Source organism: Artemia franciscana, chromosome 7 (assembly GCF_032884065.1).
Source record: "Artemia franciscana chromosome 7, ASM3288406v1, whole genome shotgun sequence".
NCBI lineage: Eukaryota > Metazoa > Arthropoda > Branchiopoda > Anostraca > Artemiidae > Artemia > Artemia franciscana.
The window spans coordinates 32,859,339-32,878,029 of NC_088869.1; the positions used below are offsets into that span (position 1 = coordinate 32,859,339).

Here is an 18,691-nt window from a genome sequence, read left to right on the forward strand (position 1 = left end):
AAGCTTCTCCTTCTCCTGTCGTCCCTTCCAATCTCAACGTCTTACGAGAATGGTGGGCGCGTTGCCTTTTTTTTGTCAGAATCAAGTGACAATTTAAAAGCTATACGATTTTACAGCCATCTTTACCGCTTTTCTCTACTAACTTTTCTAGCAGAGATACAGGCATGTTAGATCTTGTTTGGCCTGGATTCGTGGAAGGGTTTCTAATAGATGTAACTAGAGGGTCATGTTGGCTCATGGTCTCTTTAAAACGCCTCCTCTATCCTAATGCTAACTTTTTAGTAAAAAGTAGGCTTATAATTTCTTGTTTCAATCAGTCATGCAGGAATTCTCAAGTAGTATTATTCCTGGAAGAAATTGATCTCATCACCTAGCCATTTTTCAGAAAGGCAGGTCTATTAAACCTTGTTTTAAATGGAATCATGCAAGGATTTTCAGTTCTGTTATTGCAGGCATAAAATAGGTCCTTTGTCCCTCCAGCATCTCTCTGCCTCTATACTATAATTACTATAATTTATATTTATTACTATGATACTTATTATAATTTATTTGAATTAAAATAATATGATGGTTTCCAATTATTGTGGGTTGAGGCAAAAAGTTGTCATCTATAAATATAGAAACTAACAAACAAAATTTTTTATTGCATAAACAGTATATACCTTTAATGCTGATACCAAATGTGCAAAATCCATTAATTGTTAACTGAACCATCAAAAGTTATTAGCTTAAGATAGTTTGTATAATTTTAGAAAATGGGGTTAAATATCTGCAAAAAGGGAGGCAATCTTGATGAAAACTTGATCAAGAAATTCAGCCTGTCTGGAAAGCCTAAAGCAACTAACAATGACAACTACTAAGGTTATTAATAGAGTAACAATATTTTGTGTTTTTCTTGAGAAGGATGGTCGCGTTTTTTTTTTTTTTTTTTTTTTTTTTTTTTTTTTTTTTTTTTTTTTTTTTTTTTTTTTTTTTTTTTTTTTTTAGAAACCTAGAAAAGATGCAGTATTTTTGATTCTCGGGATTTTGATATTTCTATGTTCTACACAAGTACAACTTTTTATGATCTATGATGTTTCATTTAGCTTCTTGCCTATACTATTCAATGGGCTATAAAAGATAATTTCTTTATTCTGGAAAATTGTTGGAAATTTTTCTAAATCTAGCGGGCCATTTCTTCTCTTTTTCATAAACCCCATACCTTTAAAAAAAATTCAAATTTTCTATCTCTTACCGCTTCTGAGCTTTCTAAAACTGATTACCAAAAAACTGATAAATAATCAGTGGTGTCGCTCTACAATACAATTCAAGTCCCTCGAGTTTCGAGCATGTTTCATTCTTAAACTTTCATGTTTTAGAACTGTTAATCATGGTCTTATTCCTTCAGGAATCGTGGGATTGCTTGTAACATATTCCTTGACCATGAATGGTATGTTAAGTGCATCTGTGACCTCCTTCGCTGATACAGAAAGAGATTTAGTCTCAGTTGAACGAACGGAAGCCTATACGAAAAAAGTAGTACCTGAAAAATGGCGAGGAGTTACAACTCCACCTGTCTCGTGGCCTCAGCAAGGAGCGGTTACATTTGAAAATGTTTGCTTACAATATAGGTAAGATTTGTTCGTTTCCTGTGTTCACTTTATTATTTGCTTAAAGAGAATAACCCCCTCCGCCCCAAAAAGAAGAAAATGAACATTTTTAAAACAGATAATTGTCTGTTGATATTTGAGTTAACCCAGTTGTGTCGACTTAGAAGAGAGTTATATATTATTCTTTGCCCGCTTTTTATGGAACAAATATATTTGGGGGGAGGCATGTGATTGGGAATAGAAAGTTTTAGTGTCCTCTTTAAGTGCCAAAACTAATCAAGAGTAGTCAGTCTCCTTCTGTCCCTTTTTTTTTCCTCCGTAGCCTTCTGTAGTATTGGGTGGAAGTTTGGGGATAGTTCCGTATGCTTCGAGTGGTCAAAGAGTCCCATAAATTTACACCCAAGGTGAATATGACCCACGTAGTTTCAGATAAAGCGTCCCAAAATAAGCAGATGCATTATTCTTTGCACATTCATTTTAGTGGAAAAGTTGGGTATGTTGGACTTTATTGAAACCACAATCATGCGAGGTATTTAAATCTTGCGATTGGAAGCACAGATCAAACCACTTGACCCTCCACCATTTTATCAGAAAGGTATACGTGTTATTCAAACGAGAATCCAGCAAGGATTTTTAATTTATCGGATCAATGCTCTTTCCGTATTCCCCCTTCCAACCAAACCCAGTACACATTCTTTTGTAAAGAAGGTAGTAATGTCTAATTGTTAGAAGGATCCATTAGTTGCCCCAAGACCCCCTCAAAATCGCCCTCACTTTACAGCAAGTCAAGTGGTTAGTGGTCGAGGTATGAGGCTGCAATGGAAGTTTTTCTGTAGAAACTGTAACCTAAGCAATTTATTATTTCTCTCTCTCTATCTGTCTTCTCTTGCTGCATCTCTACCTCCACGTCTCCCTCTCCACTCTCTCTCTCTCTCTCTCTCTCTCTCTCTCTCTCTCTCTCTCTCTCTCTCTCTCTCTCTCTCTCTCTCTCTCTCTCTCTCTCCTCTCTCTCTCTCTCTCTCTCTCTCTCTCTCTCCCCCTTCTGTGTATAAGATGGTTTTTACACTCCCTGAATTTACTTTGCATTTATGCTTTCCAGAAACTTTTTGTCTGCTTGTTTTGCTTCCTGTTTTTATTTTAAACTTCCGTAATCTTATCTAGGGAGCATTTACCTTTTGCGTTGGATAACATTACCTTCGAAGTTAATGCAGGTGAAAGATTGGTATCGTTGGACGAACAGGGAGTGGAAAAAACCTCATTGTTTAAAGCTCTTTTTAGAATTGTGGAAGTTACAACTGGTGATATCATTATTGACGACTTAAGTATTCGACTTCTTCCATTACATGACCTTCGATTCCGAATTGCGATAATTCCACAGGATCCATTTCTTTTTTCTGGTATGTTTGTATTTTACCACTGATTTTAGTTGTTCATCCTATTATTTATTCTGTGCTGTATTTGGCATAAAGAATGTAATGTAACAACATCGGTGTGCCTTCTATTTACTCCATGCTTCTTTGGCACGTCAAAATGCTACATCATTTATCGATCCTGAACAGATCTACGTGATTAAATCGGCGCCATAGCTAAATTTATTGTGTATTGGCAGGGTAATGTAGATCAGGAGGATCAAGATATAATTGAACATATAGTACCCCACTGATCCTTTCTTTGACTGTTTTTCGGCAATTATTTCTTGTGAAAACGTCAGATTCGACTTTTAGGCGGAACAGCGACAAGAAATTAAGATCTATTTTGCTAATTGTATGTAAACACGAGGAATCGGTATTGTAAATAATACGAAGAACTGTTAAGATTTATTATAAATGTCGAGACTGGTCCAGGACATGATTTAAATGTAAATGATAGTTTTAATCTCTATTTAGTAAAACTAGAGCATGTACATGTATTTTTTACGCAGTGTCTCATTAAAAAAATTAATCCATGAGTGTATTCTTATCTTTTCAGTAAGGTTATATGAAAAAGGAGCTGGTTTGGCAATATCCCATTGTGAAAGAATCCCTCTACTCCACTGTTGCCATTAAATTACTGATTTCTTTTCTCTTTTTTTTTTTAATGGAACTTATTTCATGTGAAATATACAGTATAGAGCCTTGTTTTGCCGCGGAGAGGAATGACTTTTGGATGTAGTTGATCATGTCTCCTGTTGCAATAAGCATGTCTAAGGTCATTTAAAAGCTGGAATTAATACATCGTATTGATAATCTTAGGGTTATGCTAAACATTAATGCAGAAAACGCCATGACAAATCCTAAAGAAGATACGGCACTTAGCTTACTGAATTGTAGATTTCTTTTTTTTTTCAACTCCATAACGGTCATTCATGAAATTGTTTTGCATGGCGATACTCACACACATCCCTAAGGTGTGCTATTAGTCTCGACATAGTTTAGATCGGTTCCGCGTAGTTTGGGAGTGACAAGGAAGTAATCTTGTCTCAGAGCACAGCAACTGTTTGGGTGCCATTTAGATAAACGCTTCTTTTTTTTAATGTCTTTGGGTCATTCTCTAATGTCTCTAATTTTTGGGTACTATGAGCCATTGTGAGACTAGTAGCTTTTTCCCATCCCATTAGAATTTCCATCGCTATTTCCCATCGAATTAGCGATGTAAATCTAAATACTCTGTAGAATAGAATATATTTATTCGCTAAAATTGCTAGAGGCAACATGAGCATAGCAATGTTGAAACAGACGATAAACAAAGCAAGGATCAAGAAACAAAAAAAAACAAAAAAAAAACAGGAGCATCAAAAATTTAAGTTAGCATGTGCTGCTTGGAGGTCAAGAAACCATTAAAATTGTATATCTGCAATATTTCAAAAACTGCACAGGGATTGAATTAAAACTTTCAGGGGGTGTTAGGGTCTACATGGACCTCAGTTTTGAATTGGGGAAGCGGCCAAAAATAGGTCTTAAGACACTAGTTTCCAAGTTGTTAAGATAAGATATCTGCAACATCTTGGGAATGGCTTGAAAACCGAGTTGAAATTTTAAGAGAGATGGGGGAAAAGGAGAGGAAACAAAAGTAAAATTTTGTTTCTAAGGGCAGAGGATGAGGGACGCTAGGGCAAAAAAAAAATGTATACCTCCTATCCAGCTTAAAAGTTTGTGCACTGTTAGATCGAGTAATTAACTTTAAAGTAGTGACGTACCTCGAAAGATAGCGGATGCAGCGTGGCTATTAAAATGGTGTATGAGCAATACTTTGCAAACGGCTCGAGGAATGGATTTTAAACTTTCAGGGAGTGTCGAAAGAGCAAGTGAACAAATATTGAGAGCGGATTGGAGGATCGATTTGAAACTTTCAAGTATTGGAGGAGGGCCAAAAGACTTTAAGTTGTATGTTTAGGGGGTGATGAGGGGACCAAAAATTTCTTTTGATTCGATCCGCCTTGAAAGTTTATGTACGATAAGACCACGTAGGATCAAGAATCTATTCAGAGTGAAGTAGCGAGGTAGATAAAAAGAAATTATACGTACCCTGGTTATCAAAATAGTAGATTTAACAAAGGTCGACAGAGAGTTAGAACCTGATACACCTCTTTTATCACAAAAACAATACCTTCAAAAACAATTCACACTTCTCATGAAGAGAAAGAAGAAGAAAAAGAGGGGTGAGATACATATGAGAATCACCAAATAAATTAGAAAATAATAGAAGAGCTCCCTACTGTAAGCTGAAAGAAGTAACTACTTGAAATTCTTTTCAAAATTTTTGTGTTAAGGTTATTCATTTACTGACTCAAATAACTTCGCTTATTTGCAAAGAGGATTAATACCTTAGGCTTGATCTTGCACGGCTCTTGACATATAACACTATTGATTTTAAATCAAAAGTTGCAGTACATTCAAAAAAAAAATCTTTTTGTTGGGTTTTCAAAAACCATATTCACAAATTAAAATGAAAAATTGTCTTGAATCAAGAATTTCAAGAAATAAATAGATGTTTTAGTTTCAGATAGTTTTTCAGTTTTCCCAGGGTGTCTCTAAAATTATTATAGATTTGTTCTAAACAGTTTTTAGCCGTTGTAGACTTGAAAGGAAGGCCAACATCCAAACGGAGCAATACTTACGACATTGATCAGCTAGTGCAAAATATAAAGTTTTAATAATCTGGTATGGAAATAAGAGCTTGAGCTATGCTAACAACCAAGATCCCTAGACAGGAATTTAATATTCCCATAATTCCTAACTAAAGATCCTAGCACAGACAAAACCTGAAAATTAAAATTCGGTTTGTCTGCCAATCGGCCAGGACACATCCTTGGGTAAAAGTTCATCCCAGTCAAAAAAGAAATTATTTGACTTGGGATCTTTTCAATCATTCCAGACCAAAAGACAACGGGACCATACCTAACGCCTAAAACGGGACCATACGTTGCTTGAGCTTGAAATAACGTTGACACGTTGCCAGATAAGGTGGACCACTTTGCAGAAAACACATTTGAAAATAATTTTGGTTATATGGAGCGGTGACGTCCGAAGACGGGTCAAAAATTTATTTTTACTCTGCCAACAAGGTTTATGGACAGGACTAAACAAAACATTTTGAAGTTCAGTTTGTCAGTGGCAAAGTAGATTTCAAGCATTTTCTGTTTTATCAATGTAATATCAAAAATGGCACTAAAAATCTAAAATTGCTGAGACTTACAAGAATTAATATTATTGTACTTCAAATAAACAATCTACTTCCATTTGTCACTGCCTTTGCCTTTGCCACTGCCTTGATATGCACTGCCTTTTATGCATACTTTCTTTGCTTTAAACACATTCCGTTCAAGTGTCTAGAAAATCCGTCGGTAAATCATGTCTTTATTCGTCATTTTCAAGTTCAACAAATTATACAGATTGCTTCGAAAATAGCCAATATTCATTTTAAGTTTTAATGCGTTATCAATTTTCCATGTGTTTGCATGAAATATAATGAAGACAAAAAATTTGACAAATAAAGACTTCTATCGAAACAATAGAATGAAGTTCTCCAGAATTTAAGTAATCTTAGAATTTTGTTTTCATTTTCTGTAATTGCTATTATTATTGTGATTTTCTTCTTTTTTTATGTTGGTCTTTTGACAAATAAAACCCTACTGATCAAAATGTATTTTTGTTTGGTAAAATGAGAATGTCGCTCTGACCTTAAGATGGTTTAAGGGAGGGGTTGGTAACCCCACCCAAATTTGCGGTAGTTTACACTTTGTTAAGTTTGACTTTACTGTTTGCTTGGTTTTGCACTTTTTGGATTGTGTCCTGTCATCCATAGTTTTATCTGTTATTTATAGAATTTATGTGATATTTTATTGTAATTTTGTTCATTTTAGGTTACATTTATTCATTAATAGTAATCTCTGTTTAAGTTCTTAAACGACTTTATTTCTGATCGTTTTAAGTTTAATATGTAGTTTTCTTTGAGATTTTTGAAAATATCTCAAAATGTAATCAAATAAGATCACTAAATAATTGTATCTATTCACGAATGTTACGCGTTGTTTTTGTTGTCAGAAAAGATGTTTGGGTCCTCATGTTTTACATAGATGTGTTTTGCGTAAGGTTTTCTGTAATAGACTTGTTTTGAAAAACGATTTTTTGTATAGTTTTAATAATTGCACACCTAAAAATATATTCATTTTTTGCGAAATAGCTTCCGACATCCGGCAAAACCGTGACTGGCGTTGACAACTTCCTGGAGTGGTGTACCACGCTCTAGTTTGCGGGATTTAATAAGACATTTCCATTAATAGTTTTAGAGATTAGCCAAAATCAAGCGAGTAGCTAGTGGCCTCTTGGTGGTGTGTAACGTGTAGACTATTTGTTTGCACAACTGGAAATTTTTTTTCGCAAAATAAGTTTTGGCTTAGCCTAAGAGACATAAAACTGAAATTGGCCCTGGTGCTGAAAAACCTTGCTACGCCTCTGTTTCCACGTCCTAGTAACCTAGAGAATTCAGAAGAATTCATCGTGAATCGAAGTAACGCATTTTTAGTTTACACACATAGTGTGTCTTATTACTTCACCGTGTCTGACACGGCCAACCAATCGCTTTCGTCGCTTCTGACATGCTTACCTAAGGTCTATAAAAGATGGTTACCGTGCCGTTACTTATTGTGTACCCTATTGATAAATTCTTCTTTATGTTGGATCAGTCCTTGTTGATTTTTCGATTATGGAATATCATACAACCGTAAAATCTTAAGAAAACAGTAAACTAGAGAAAAAAAGATTGAATTCATGTCGCACAGAATAAATATAACGTTTGCATATATATATATATATATATATATATATATATATATATATATATATATATATATATATATATATATATATATATATATATATATATATATATATACGAATGGGTCCAATAGGAGTTTTTCTCGTTTTTCTTATATTTTTGAATTCTAAAAACATCCCCATAAATTCTAAAACTTTTTTATATATAGAAGTTTTATTTGCTTTTTCTTTCGTCATAACTAGTTTCGTTAGGTTTTCAGATTTGCAGGTGTATCACAATATTTTGTATGTATTCAAGTTGTCTAGTATTTCCAAAAAGAAAACTCAATCCCGATTGCGAGAAGCTATATTATGCTCTAACATTTAAAGAATATAAAATTCTTTATATTTAAATTTTATTTACTTTCAGGAACAGTCCGAGAAAATCTTGATCCGAATGAGGAACATATGGACTCCGAGCTGTGGGTCGCCTTGAACAAAACACATCTTTCTAGTGCTGTACATATGCTTGGGGGTTTGTCTGCAGATGTTGGTATTGGTGGCAAACAGTTTTCAACTGGTCAAAAACAGTTGCTCTGTCTAGCTAGAGCTGTCCTTAGGAATGCAAAGGTTGTTGATTTATAAGATAAGACATTTCTTCTTTTTTTCATTAAATATAAATTTTATTTTACTTAATTTGGACTGCCGACTGATAAAAAAAAATATAACCGTAAGATTCCCAAATTAATCAAAATTAACTCAAATTAATTTATTAAATAAAATTAGTTTACTAAAATTTTATCAAATAAAATAAATCAAAGATATAGGCTGTTCACAAAGGAAAAAATTGCAGATAAGCTTAAACTAAAATATCCGGTGATTTTCCATTAAAATCTTTTTAGAGTAAGTGAATGTTGAAAAAAATTTGCCCATATGAGGCTCACCAAAATTTAAAATTGTCTTTGTCTTGTCTTTTTGTAAATAGTCACTTTTTGGATAGGCCAGAAAAAAGTGACAGGCATGATCGTCAATTTTAAGAATTTCGATACGCAACTTCAACTTTATTGCATTGCAGCTTATTTTTGGAGGTTTCTTCAATTTGAATCTGAAGATCATTTACTTGCTGAATGTTATCATGGTTACATCGATAGCTGCAATCAGTAAAGAACGAACTCTAGCTCATATTAATCGTAAATTTGAAAATATGTTAGAAAAACTGCGTAGTTAGCAAAAATCGACGTTGGTAACTGATCCAATTAGGGTAACTATTAGTGTCAGGAAGGGTAACTAACTAATCACTAATAGTAAAATGTTATTTGAAAACAAATTTACATAAATTTTGAAAAAGGGCCTGACACCCTTTGAAAATGGCGTCGGATTGAAAACGTAAAATACACTAGTTTAATTGCAATTGTTGGAAACTCCATAGACACAACTTACACCCCCCCCTTGAATGGTGGTAACACATATCTTTAGCAAGATAATACGACACGCGTTGTTTTGAAAAGTTATATATCTGGGATATGATATCATATTTGACTGACTCAGTTGCCTGACCCCTGGGGTCGTTCTTTACTTGATAAATAAAAAAAATAATTTTTTTTAACTGAAAGTAAGGAGCGAAATTAAAACTTAAAACGAACAGAAATTACTCCGTGTATGAAAGGGGCTGTTCTTCCCTCAAAGTCCCGCTCTTTACGCTTTCACACACGGAGTAACTTCTGTTCGTTTTAAGTTTTAATGTTGCTCCTTTCTTTCAGTTAGAAAAACTTGTTTTGTTTTTTTTAATTTCTGAACGTTTTGGAATTAATGCATGATTTTATTTTGGCTCTCGGCAAATGAATTCGCGTATTAATTTTTTTTTTGCTAAATGACAATTTTTGCTAATGGCATTAATGCATGTTTGATTTTGGCTCTCCGCGCATAAATTATTAAAATGAAATTTGCATACTAATTCTTTTTTTGGCTATATGGCTTTCTTTTAGTTTTGATCAGACGATTTTGAGAAAAAGGGTGGGAGAGGAGGCCTAGTTGCCCTCGAATTTTTCGGTTATTTAAAAATGCAACTAGAATTTTTAATTTTTAACGAACATTTTTATTATTAAAAAATATACATAACTTACAAAATAACTTACGTAACGAACTTCTATATTCGTATATTTTATTATGTATATGAGGGGGTTTGCCCCCTCGTTAATGCCTCGATCTTTACATTAAAGCTTTAATTTTGTCTCAATTCTTTAAGATTGACCCCTGAATCACAAAGGCTGTAGAATAAATAGTTGAAATTACTAAAGATACTTTAGCGTAAAGAGCGAGGTATTTAGGAAGAGATGAGCCCCCAATATGCGTAATAATCTCTGTTCGTTTTAAGTTTCAATGCTGGTTCTTACGTTCAGTTGAAAAAACTTTTTCATATTTATTTTTTCATTGTTTTTTTTTTTAAATAATGCTAGAAAATCCTGCGCCCCCTTCAAGGAATTTCTCTTCTCTCATGAAAAATTCCTCCAAGGGAAGATCCTCCCACGTAGCCCATTCCCCTCAACCCCCCCCCCCCCAACAAAAAAATCATCCTGAAAAGGTCTGTACACTTCCAAATAATCATTACTGTATATAAACGCTGGTAAAAGTTTGTAACTTGCAGTCCCTCCCCTTGGGACTGTGGGGGAGTAAGTCAGCCCCAAAGACATAGTTATTATGTTTGTCGACTATGCTGAACAAAATGGCTATCTCAGAATTTTGATCCGTCGACTCGAATTGATCCGTCGAAAAATGAGCGTGGGAGGGGGCCTAGTTGCCCTCCAATTTTTTTGGTCGCTTAAAAAGGGCACAAGAACTTTTAATTTACGTTAGAATGAGCCCTCTCGCAACGTTCTAGGACCACTTGGTCGATACGATCACCCCTGGAAAAAAACAACAACAAACAAACCAACAAACAAATATACACGTACCCGTGATCGGTCTTCTGGCATAAAATACTAAGTTCCACATTTTTGTAGATAAGAGCTTGAAACTTCTACAGTAGGGTTCTCTGGTACGCTGAATACCATGGTGTGATTTTCGTTAAGATTGTCTGACTTTTAGGGGGTGTTTCCCCCTATTTTCCGAAACAAGGCAAATTTTCACAGGCTCGTAACTTTTTATGAATAAGATTAAATTTGATGAAACTTATATATTTAAAATTAGCATAAAAATTCGATTCTTTTGAATTTTTATTCAAATTTTTTTTTTATAAAATTTTTAGGTTATTTTCATATTGATTTATATATTCTAAAGATAGATTTTTAGCTAAGGTGAATTTGAGAAACCCTTTTCAATTCCTAGTATAGGTCTTTTCTCTAGGTATTTCTATCAACGCCATCTTTTTTCACATATTAATTAGGTCGCCATCTACATCGCCAATATCATATGGCACAATTTTTGTTGCCCTTCATATAACACTGGTCGATAGTTGCTAAGTACTTATTTTCCAACAAATACAATCAATTCTGATGCTGTTACGATCTAAACGACTACATCTGACTAGTTTTTAGCAAGAAAGACATTTCATTTAGCCATCAAGTAGTGAATATAATTGGAAATTCCAAAATTTAAAGGCAATCACGCTGCGATAGAGATGGCGAGAGAAAGGTAAGCAGAAGGGGGGTGAGTGAGTTGGTAGAAAGAGCCGTGGTACCCACCGGGCGTGCCCCTTAAATTGCGGGGACAAGGTAACCAACCCTCAACACTTCCCTTACTTTTCTATTCATTGTTGCCAGAGCATCGCGGCGAAGTGATTCGGACATCTTTTTGGCCCACCTTCCTTAATTGCGGGGTAAGGGTTCAATAGCCAGACGACATTTCGAGCTCAAAACACTCGGCGCAACTACTTGATTTGCAACTAAACAAATGAACCAACCACCATGTTCTGTTTGCAGTCAAAATGTAACCAAAAGCAGCAGCGGTGCAAAATGCACGAAATGCCATAAGTGGTGCCATCTGACGTGCGGAAAGACAAAATACTCACGTGAACTAGCAAGCATCTTTGTTTGCCCTCTCACCTGCATCGGGAGTCAAAACCCGATCGAACCCAGAAGTAGCCTCTAGTCCAAATCTACCGCCGAAAAACAACTCAACTCCGATCAGCACCAACAACGATATGCCAACAACATTCAGAGGCAACAACAACGTCTCGGATCAGAGCTTGGGACAGGGAAAAGCCACCTTACCTGAAGCGGTCGAGCTCAGCGCTGCAAATGAACTATGCAGCTACTGTCATCTACCGACAGAAAATTCCACGGCCATCAAATGCTTTTTCTGTGGTGAATACGAGCACGCGGGATGTAGACAATTAAACGCCGATCTATTCCTAACAATTAAGAGCCTAGATCCTGATTCATGTCTTTTCAAATACGAATGCGAGAGCTGCAACAAAAGAAACGTATCGTTCCTGCAGCTAAAACTGAGGGAAGCGCTCCAGTTAAATGCACCCAGTCCTTCGCTCCCAGCTCCTGTTCCAACGGAAAGCACCATCCAAAGCTATAAAACTACAGATACTTACCTACCGTCGCAGAGCTCAGTATCGAAGATTATTATCTGTATGAACAAAATCTGGAAGAGAATACAGGTAGAGGGATAGTCTGCTATTGTCGAAAAGGCATCAACGTGCATCCAATATCGATGTCAACCGACACGATTGAGCCCAAAGAAAGTCTGTGGACCTGCATTAAGTCTAAAACGACCAGTGACACTGTTCTTGGGACCTGTTATCGTAGCCCCAAAAACACTAACACATCTGACGAAGCTCTGTTCTCGCAAATAGCAGCATTCGCTAAGAATACCAACCAAAAGCTTGCTATTATAGGAGATTTCAATCTCCCTAAGATAGACTGGAATAGGCGATACACCACGGAATCTACCGCAAGCTTGACGAGTAAATTCCTGGACGTTATTAACGAACACTTTCTAGAGCAGCTAATATCTGAGCCAACAAGGATGCGGGGATCTGACACACCAAGTATCCTTGATTTGTTACTGGTAAGCGATGGAGACCTGGTATCAGATATTAAGCAGTTGTCACCAATCGGTAAATCGGATAACTCGGTAATTGTGTTTAGCTTGGAAACGGAGGTTTTGAGGACACGTGCTGCACCGAAACGTAACTACTACAAGGGAGATTACGTTGCTATGAGAAGAGAGCTTTCGGATGTCAACTGGATTGAAGAATTCAGTGGGTTGGAGTCGTTAGACACCATTTACACAAGGTTCACTAAGATTGTAGCCTCAATGGAAGAACAATTTATTCCTATGCACAATAAATACACCCGTGTTGCATTACCTAAAGCCAATATTGAACTGATTAAATCAAAACAAAAAGCATGGAGAGACTACAAAAGTAATCGACAAAGTAACGACCGAGAGAAAACATTCAAGAGGCTCCGCAACAGGGTTCGAAAAGCAACATGAAGAGAAGGAAAGCTTAGAGAACGTAAATTAGCTTTCTCCTTGAAAGAAAACCCAAAAAGTTTCTGGAAATACGTGAACAGCAAAAGGAAAAACAAAGGTGGAGTCTCATCTCTTTACGATCCCGTGAAACAAAAGCTGGTACACGACCCCACGGACAAGGCAAATTTTCTCAACAGCCAGTTCTCTTCTGTTTTTACTCAGGAACCTGAGAACGAAGACCACTTTAGCCGCGAGGAACCAATTCAGGGTATAAGCGAATTGATAAGACCAATAGAGATCAAACATAGCGATGTTCTAAAGAAACTCAGAGAACTTAACCCAAGCAAGTCCACAGGCCCAGACAATCTACATCCAAAACTGCTCAAAGAACTTGCAACGGTAATAACAGAGCCACTAGTCTACATTTACAGAAAGTCTCTTGAACTCGGTGAGCTTCCCGCTATTTGGAAAAAAGCTATTGTCGTCCCAATATACAAAGGTGGGAAACGAGAAGACCCATCAAACTACAGACCGATAAGCCTCACTTGTATTACGTGTAAAGTAATTGAGTCTCTCATTGCAGACCACACCCTAGAACACTTAAAATGAGAAAAAATACTTACCGAAAAGCAGTTTGGTTTTCTTAAGGAACGATCTGCAGAGATCCAACTGCTTTGTGCTACAGATGATTGGAAGAAAAACATTGACAAGGGGTTCCAGATTGATCTCATATACTTGGATCTCAAGAAAGCCTTTGACAAAGTTCCCCATAAGCGTCTCGTCAAGAAGCTCAGGAAATACGGTCTCTCCTCATCCGGGTCCTCATTCAGTCTTCTTCAATGGATTACGGACTTCTTAACTGGCAGAAAGCAAGTTGTGTGCGTAGAAGGTTGTCTCAGCAATATCGAAGAAGAAGTTCTTAGCGGAGTACCCCAGGGGTCAATTCTCGGCCCCCTTCTGTTTAATCTCTACATCAACGACCTAGTTGAGGGCATCAAATCTGACATCCTTCTCTACGCGGACGACACAAAGCTCTATCGCCTCATCTCGTCATGTGAAGACATTCACCACCTGCAGGCGGATCTCCAACGAATCGATGACTGGATGAAGAAGTGGATCATGGAAATCAATACCCAGAAAAGTCATATCCTCACTCTGGGTCCACAAAACTTTTCGTCCTCATACTTTCTTGGTTCTGCTGCACTCACTCTAAGTAGAGAAGAAAGAGACCTAGGCATCTTAGTGGATTCTGAACTGAACTTCAGTAGCCACTATGAAGCTGTCGTCAAGAAGGCTTCCAAAGTTGCTGGTATGATCAGAAGAAACTTCTCGTGCGAGGACGACAAAATGCTTGCTACGCTCTATAAGTCCCTTGTCCGCCCGATTCTTGAATATGGACATTGTTCTACAAGACCATACTACAACAAGGACATAGATGCTCTTGAAAATGTTCAGAGGAGGATAACTAAATTCTCTCCCAGGTTACGCTTCCTTCCCTACGAAGAGCGGCTTAGAAAGCTTGAAATCCCAACCCTCGCCTATAGATTCCATCGTGGTGATCTTATTGAAATGTGCAAGCTCTGCAATGGAGCCTATGATAACGTACCAGCCCAGAGAATCGTGCAGTTCAATAAAAATCATCTCCGAGGACATCAGTACAAAGTGAGTATGGAACGTTTTTACAAGGACATGGGCCGATGGACTTTCAACAACCGAGTTGTTCAGCATTGGAACAACTTACCAGAAAGAGTAATCTGCTCCACAAACCTACGGACATTCAAGAAGGAAGTTGATGAATATTATTCAAGTGACATTTTCTCCTTATGCAAATTTAGAAGAAATGCAAATTAAGATTTTTGTTTTGTAGAGGCTTAACGGCCTGCCATCAAATTTGCGAATATATTTATTTAATAATAAAATATTGAAATCGAATTTTGATACCATCTATTGGTATCAAAATTCCGTTTTTAAAAGTTTCATTTACTATTGAGCCGGGTCGCTCCTTACTACAGTTCGTTACCATGAATTGTTTGATTCAGCTAAAAAAACATATATATATTTTCCTATTGGTATTCCCCTATATGAGATGTATGATTACTTGTGTATACCAACGTAAAGTACTCTTCATAGTGCGGTCTCATTTGTCAATTTTGTCCACGCACAAAAAAAAGAAGAAGAAAGAACATGATAAATCAACATTTGATCAAAATTACTAGCTAAATCCATTCTAGTCAAGAAAACTTGTGAATTAAAAAAGCAAAAAGCCAGAAGACTGTTGTTGAGATCATTATGCGAGAGAGAGGATAGGGCTAAAAGAATTAAAGCAGAGAGAGAGAATTGGGGGGGGGGGGGAAGAGAACAAGAGAAACGTAGATTTCAAGGGAAAAGTGAGGACAAGTATCTGATAAGGCCTCTAGGATGTATTTCAAACCGTATAGATACATTCTAGATCTATTCCTGAAAGTTCTGCTTTTATAGGCTGTCAAAATTCTGGAATGGATCATCCTTTCGAGGATTTTCATGATGGCAGGATAAACCTAAAGAAGCGGGTGGTAGCTGAGGCTGCTAGAAGAAATAGAAGTTTTCAGGATAAGAAAGACAAGGGTGATCTCCCAAGCAACTGAGAACACATGGTGTGTCCAAATAGGGTTCCAAGAGCTAAGGAGAACATCATACAGCTTTTTAGGGGATTTATAAACCAACTAAATATAAATACCATCACGACCCTCATGTAGACTTAATAGTAAGAGGTTTAAGAAATGTAGTTAATGCCGAAATAAAGGCTTCATAAGGTCACTTTTATATAAAGAAGTATGAGGCACAAAATGTTGGAAGGATGAGAATCTGTATGCTGTTTTCTTTTAACAAAGTCATTAAAATTTGTATCCTTAACGTCAATGTCAGTTCGAGAGCCACTCAAGAGGCAATCATATTTGCGATCATCAATTGGCTGCTTACTTCCATTGAGCTGACTAACGAAATAGTGAATCTTTAACTCCTAAAGCAAATGCTAGGGCTGTAATTAGTCCAACCAGTCTCTTTATCTTTTCTGCATACACGTCTTACTTTAGTACATGCCAGATTACGTCAAATTGCTCTTGCACTGGGTGGGTTCTTTTGAAATATTTTACGACCTTTATTTTAAACCAGAATAGCAACAGGATATTTGTCGTTCCACTAATTAGCTGTACTAAAACTATAAGCTGTTCTTTTAGTTTTAATTGTGTCAGAATTAACTATCATTGGCAAAATTATTTTTAACATTCTTAGCGATGGCAATAACTTGTAACTCTTACAATAGAGACTACACTTTGTCTGGATGTTTTTTGTGTTTGCCCCTGTGTGTGTCATAGCAATGATTGGTTTCGGTGTACATGATTCGACAAAGTGCAAGATGAACTATTTAGTTTTTTTGTAATGACTAAAGTAGAATTTGATAAAAGAATAATATTAAAGAGCAAATTTAATTCGTGTTAGTTTAGATAAGATCTGAAGACTAAACCAGTAACGATAAGAATTTTGAATCTCTAAAATAGAGGAGGGATGCTGTAGGGGGGGGGGGATGGCATGTTCATGCATTAGTCAGTATGATAGCTATGCAGGAATCTGTTTTCGGAAGATGTACATTTTCAAAAAGAATCTGTGAGAATTATGTTTTGAAAATTTAAGCAAATTATATTAAAAAAAGGTTAATTATATGGGACACATAAGCAATTATAGGAAGGTAAAAAAAAATCTCTAAGCATCGGGAATAGGGCGAGAGCCTGTATTATCAGCAGATTTTATTTGTCAATATAAATCTCTGTTTGATTTCAGTCAATCTACTGGGAATAACTTTCGTTTTTACTCACTGAACAGATTCATGTTGATATTTTTATTGTGAGCAAAATGTATCCAAAAGATTGATAATATAAGATAACTTTCTGTTTGTGAATCGGATCAACCATTAAACAGTGTTAGATATTCAAAGGATTATTGTTGGAACAATTTGTTGGCTTTTACGACAGCAAGTCAACTTTTGTCTGTTGTTACCGAAAGTAACTATGTCCCTGCAGTTACTTATATGTTTTCTGTTTTTATCGTTATAGATAATCTGTGTTGATGAGGCCACGGCTAATTGTGACGGAGAAACTGATCGATTTATTCAACATGCTTTGCGCTCAGTGTTTCATAATTCAACTGTCTTCACTGTAGCCCATAGGCTACACACTGTTTTAGACTCAGACAGGTATTCTTTGCTTTTTCCTCATTTTGAAACTTGGGCTTATTGTAAATATGGTTCGTCTTGCAATTTTGTAATATCTAGGGAAACAGGGGGTGAATATCCTCTAGCAAAAAATTTATACTGAAAAATCAAAAAGTGAAAAAGGTTTTCTGAGAAAATTACCATTTGAAGCCGATTTAGGAATAATAACTATTCTTTCGATTAATCTTGATGTTAAAAGTTTAATACGAAAATAAATATAGAGGAATTTTGAAAGATAACCCCGAAAACCCTCGAAAAGGATGTTGGATCAAGATGATTGCCCCAACCCTTCTTTTTTTTCTCCCTTTTTTTTTTACTTGAGGCCTATTGTAAATATGGGACGTCTTGCGAAGTTACAAAATCCAGACAAAGTGGACGTGAATAGTTTTTAGCACCCCCACCCCAAACCCCCAATACTGGTACCAGAGCTAAAAATTAGTATCCGAAGAATGTTCTTTATTTCCAAAATAATTGCCAAGAGAGATAAAAGATAATTTCATAAAATTGAAATTTTGTTGCTCAACTAAAGGATATAACGAAAATATTCTGTCCAAACCGTGCAAGAGTTCATTCAAGAATTGGGTGGGCTTATATTTCTGGCTATTGACCTCTAAAATTGTCTAACTTCCACATTATATAAACTATGTTATTTTTCATTGGAAACTTTGATGAAAATATTACAAAAGAAGAATGGTGTTATACCATTAAAGAAAGGTAATAAAGTCCGATTTTATTTCTTTGCTTCTACTTTATTACTCTTAATGTCGAAAAAGTGCTCTTATAAAATTTTAGATTTATTTTGTATGTTTTGATGGAAGTGTTGCAGTTCTATTGCCGAATCTTTGTGTCACCCTGATGATATTTCCTTGAAAAAAAATGTATTTTATTTTATTTGTCAAAGTCCGTCCATTAGTTTAAGGGCGTCATGAGAGATTGTTAAATGAATTAAAATATTGGAGTATATGGTAAAACAAACCTAGTGGTCAAGAAAAAACACGCTCAAACGAATGTAAAATTGGATTAAAAAATACGAAATGATTTTTTTGTAAAAATTAAAGTAAAAAAAGGAAGGGGCTAAATATAATCGTATTTCGGAATAATTTATGATGAAAATGAAAATTCAGAAGTATGTAAGAACATGCAAAACTTCAAAAATAAAACAATAAAGTCCAAATATTTTGGTTTCACATCCGGAAACC

General features: G+C 35.9%; 1 protein-coding gene across 2 annotated transcripts in view; it reads left to right on the top strand.

Moving 5' to 3' along the window:
* Positions 1 to 1,365: 1,365 nt before the first annotated feature.
* The window catches only part of LOC136029176 (ATP-binding cassette sub-family C member 10-like), a 33,598-nt gene continuing 16,272 nt past the window's right edge, over positions 1,366 to 18,691 (top strand). For both annotated transcript variants that reach the window (XM_065707294.1, XM_065707293.1), the window contains exons 1-4: positions 1,366 to 1,610; positions 2,751 to 2,986; positions 8,253 to 8,452; positions 17,335 to 17,474. In XM_065707294.1, coding sequence (XP_065563366.1) covers positions 1,423 to 1,610; positions 2,751 to 2,986; positions 8,253 to 8,452; positions 17,335 to 17,474 — 764 coding nt within the window. In that variant the 5' untranslated portion in view covers positions 1,366 to 1,422. The remainder of the gene's footprint in view (positions 1,611 to 2,750; positions 2,987 to 8,252; positions 8,453 to 17,334; positions 17,475 to 18,691) is intronic.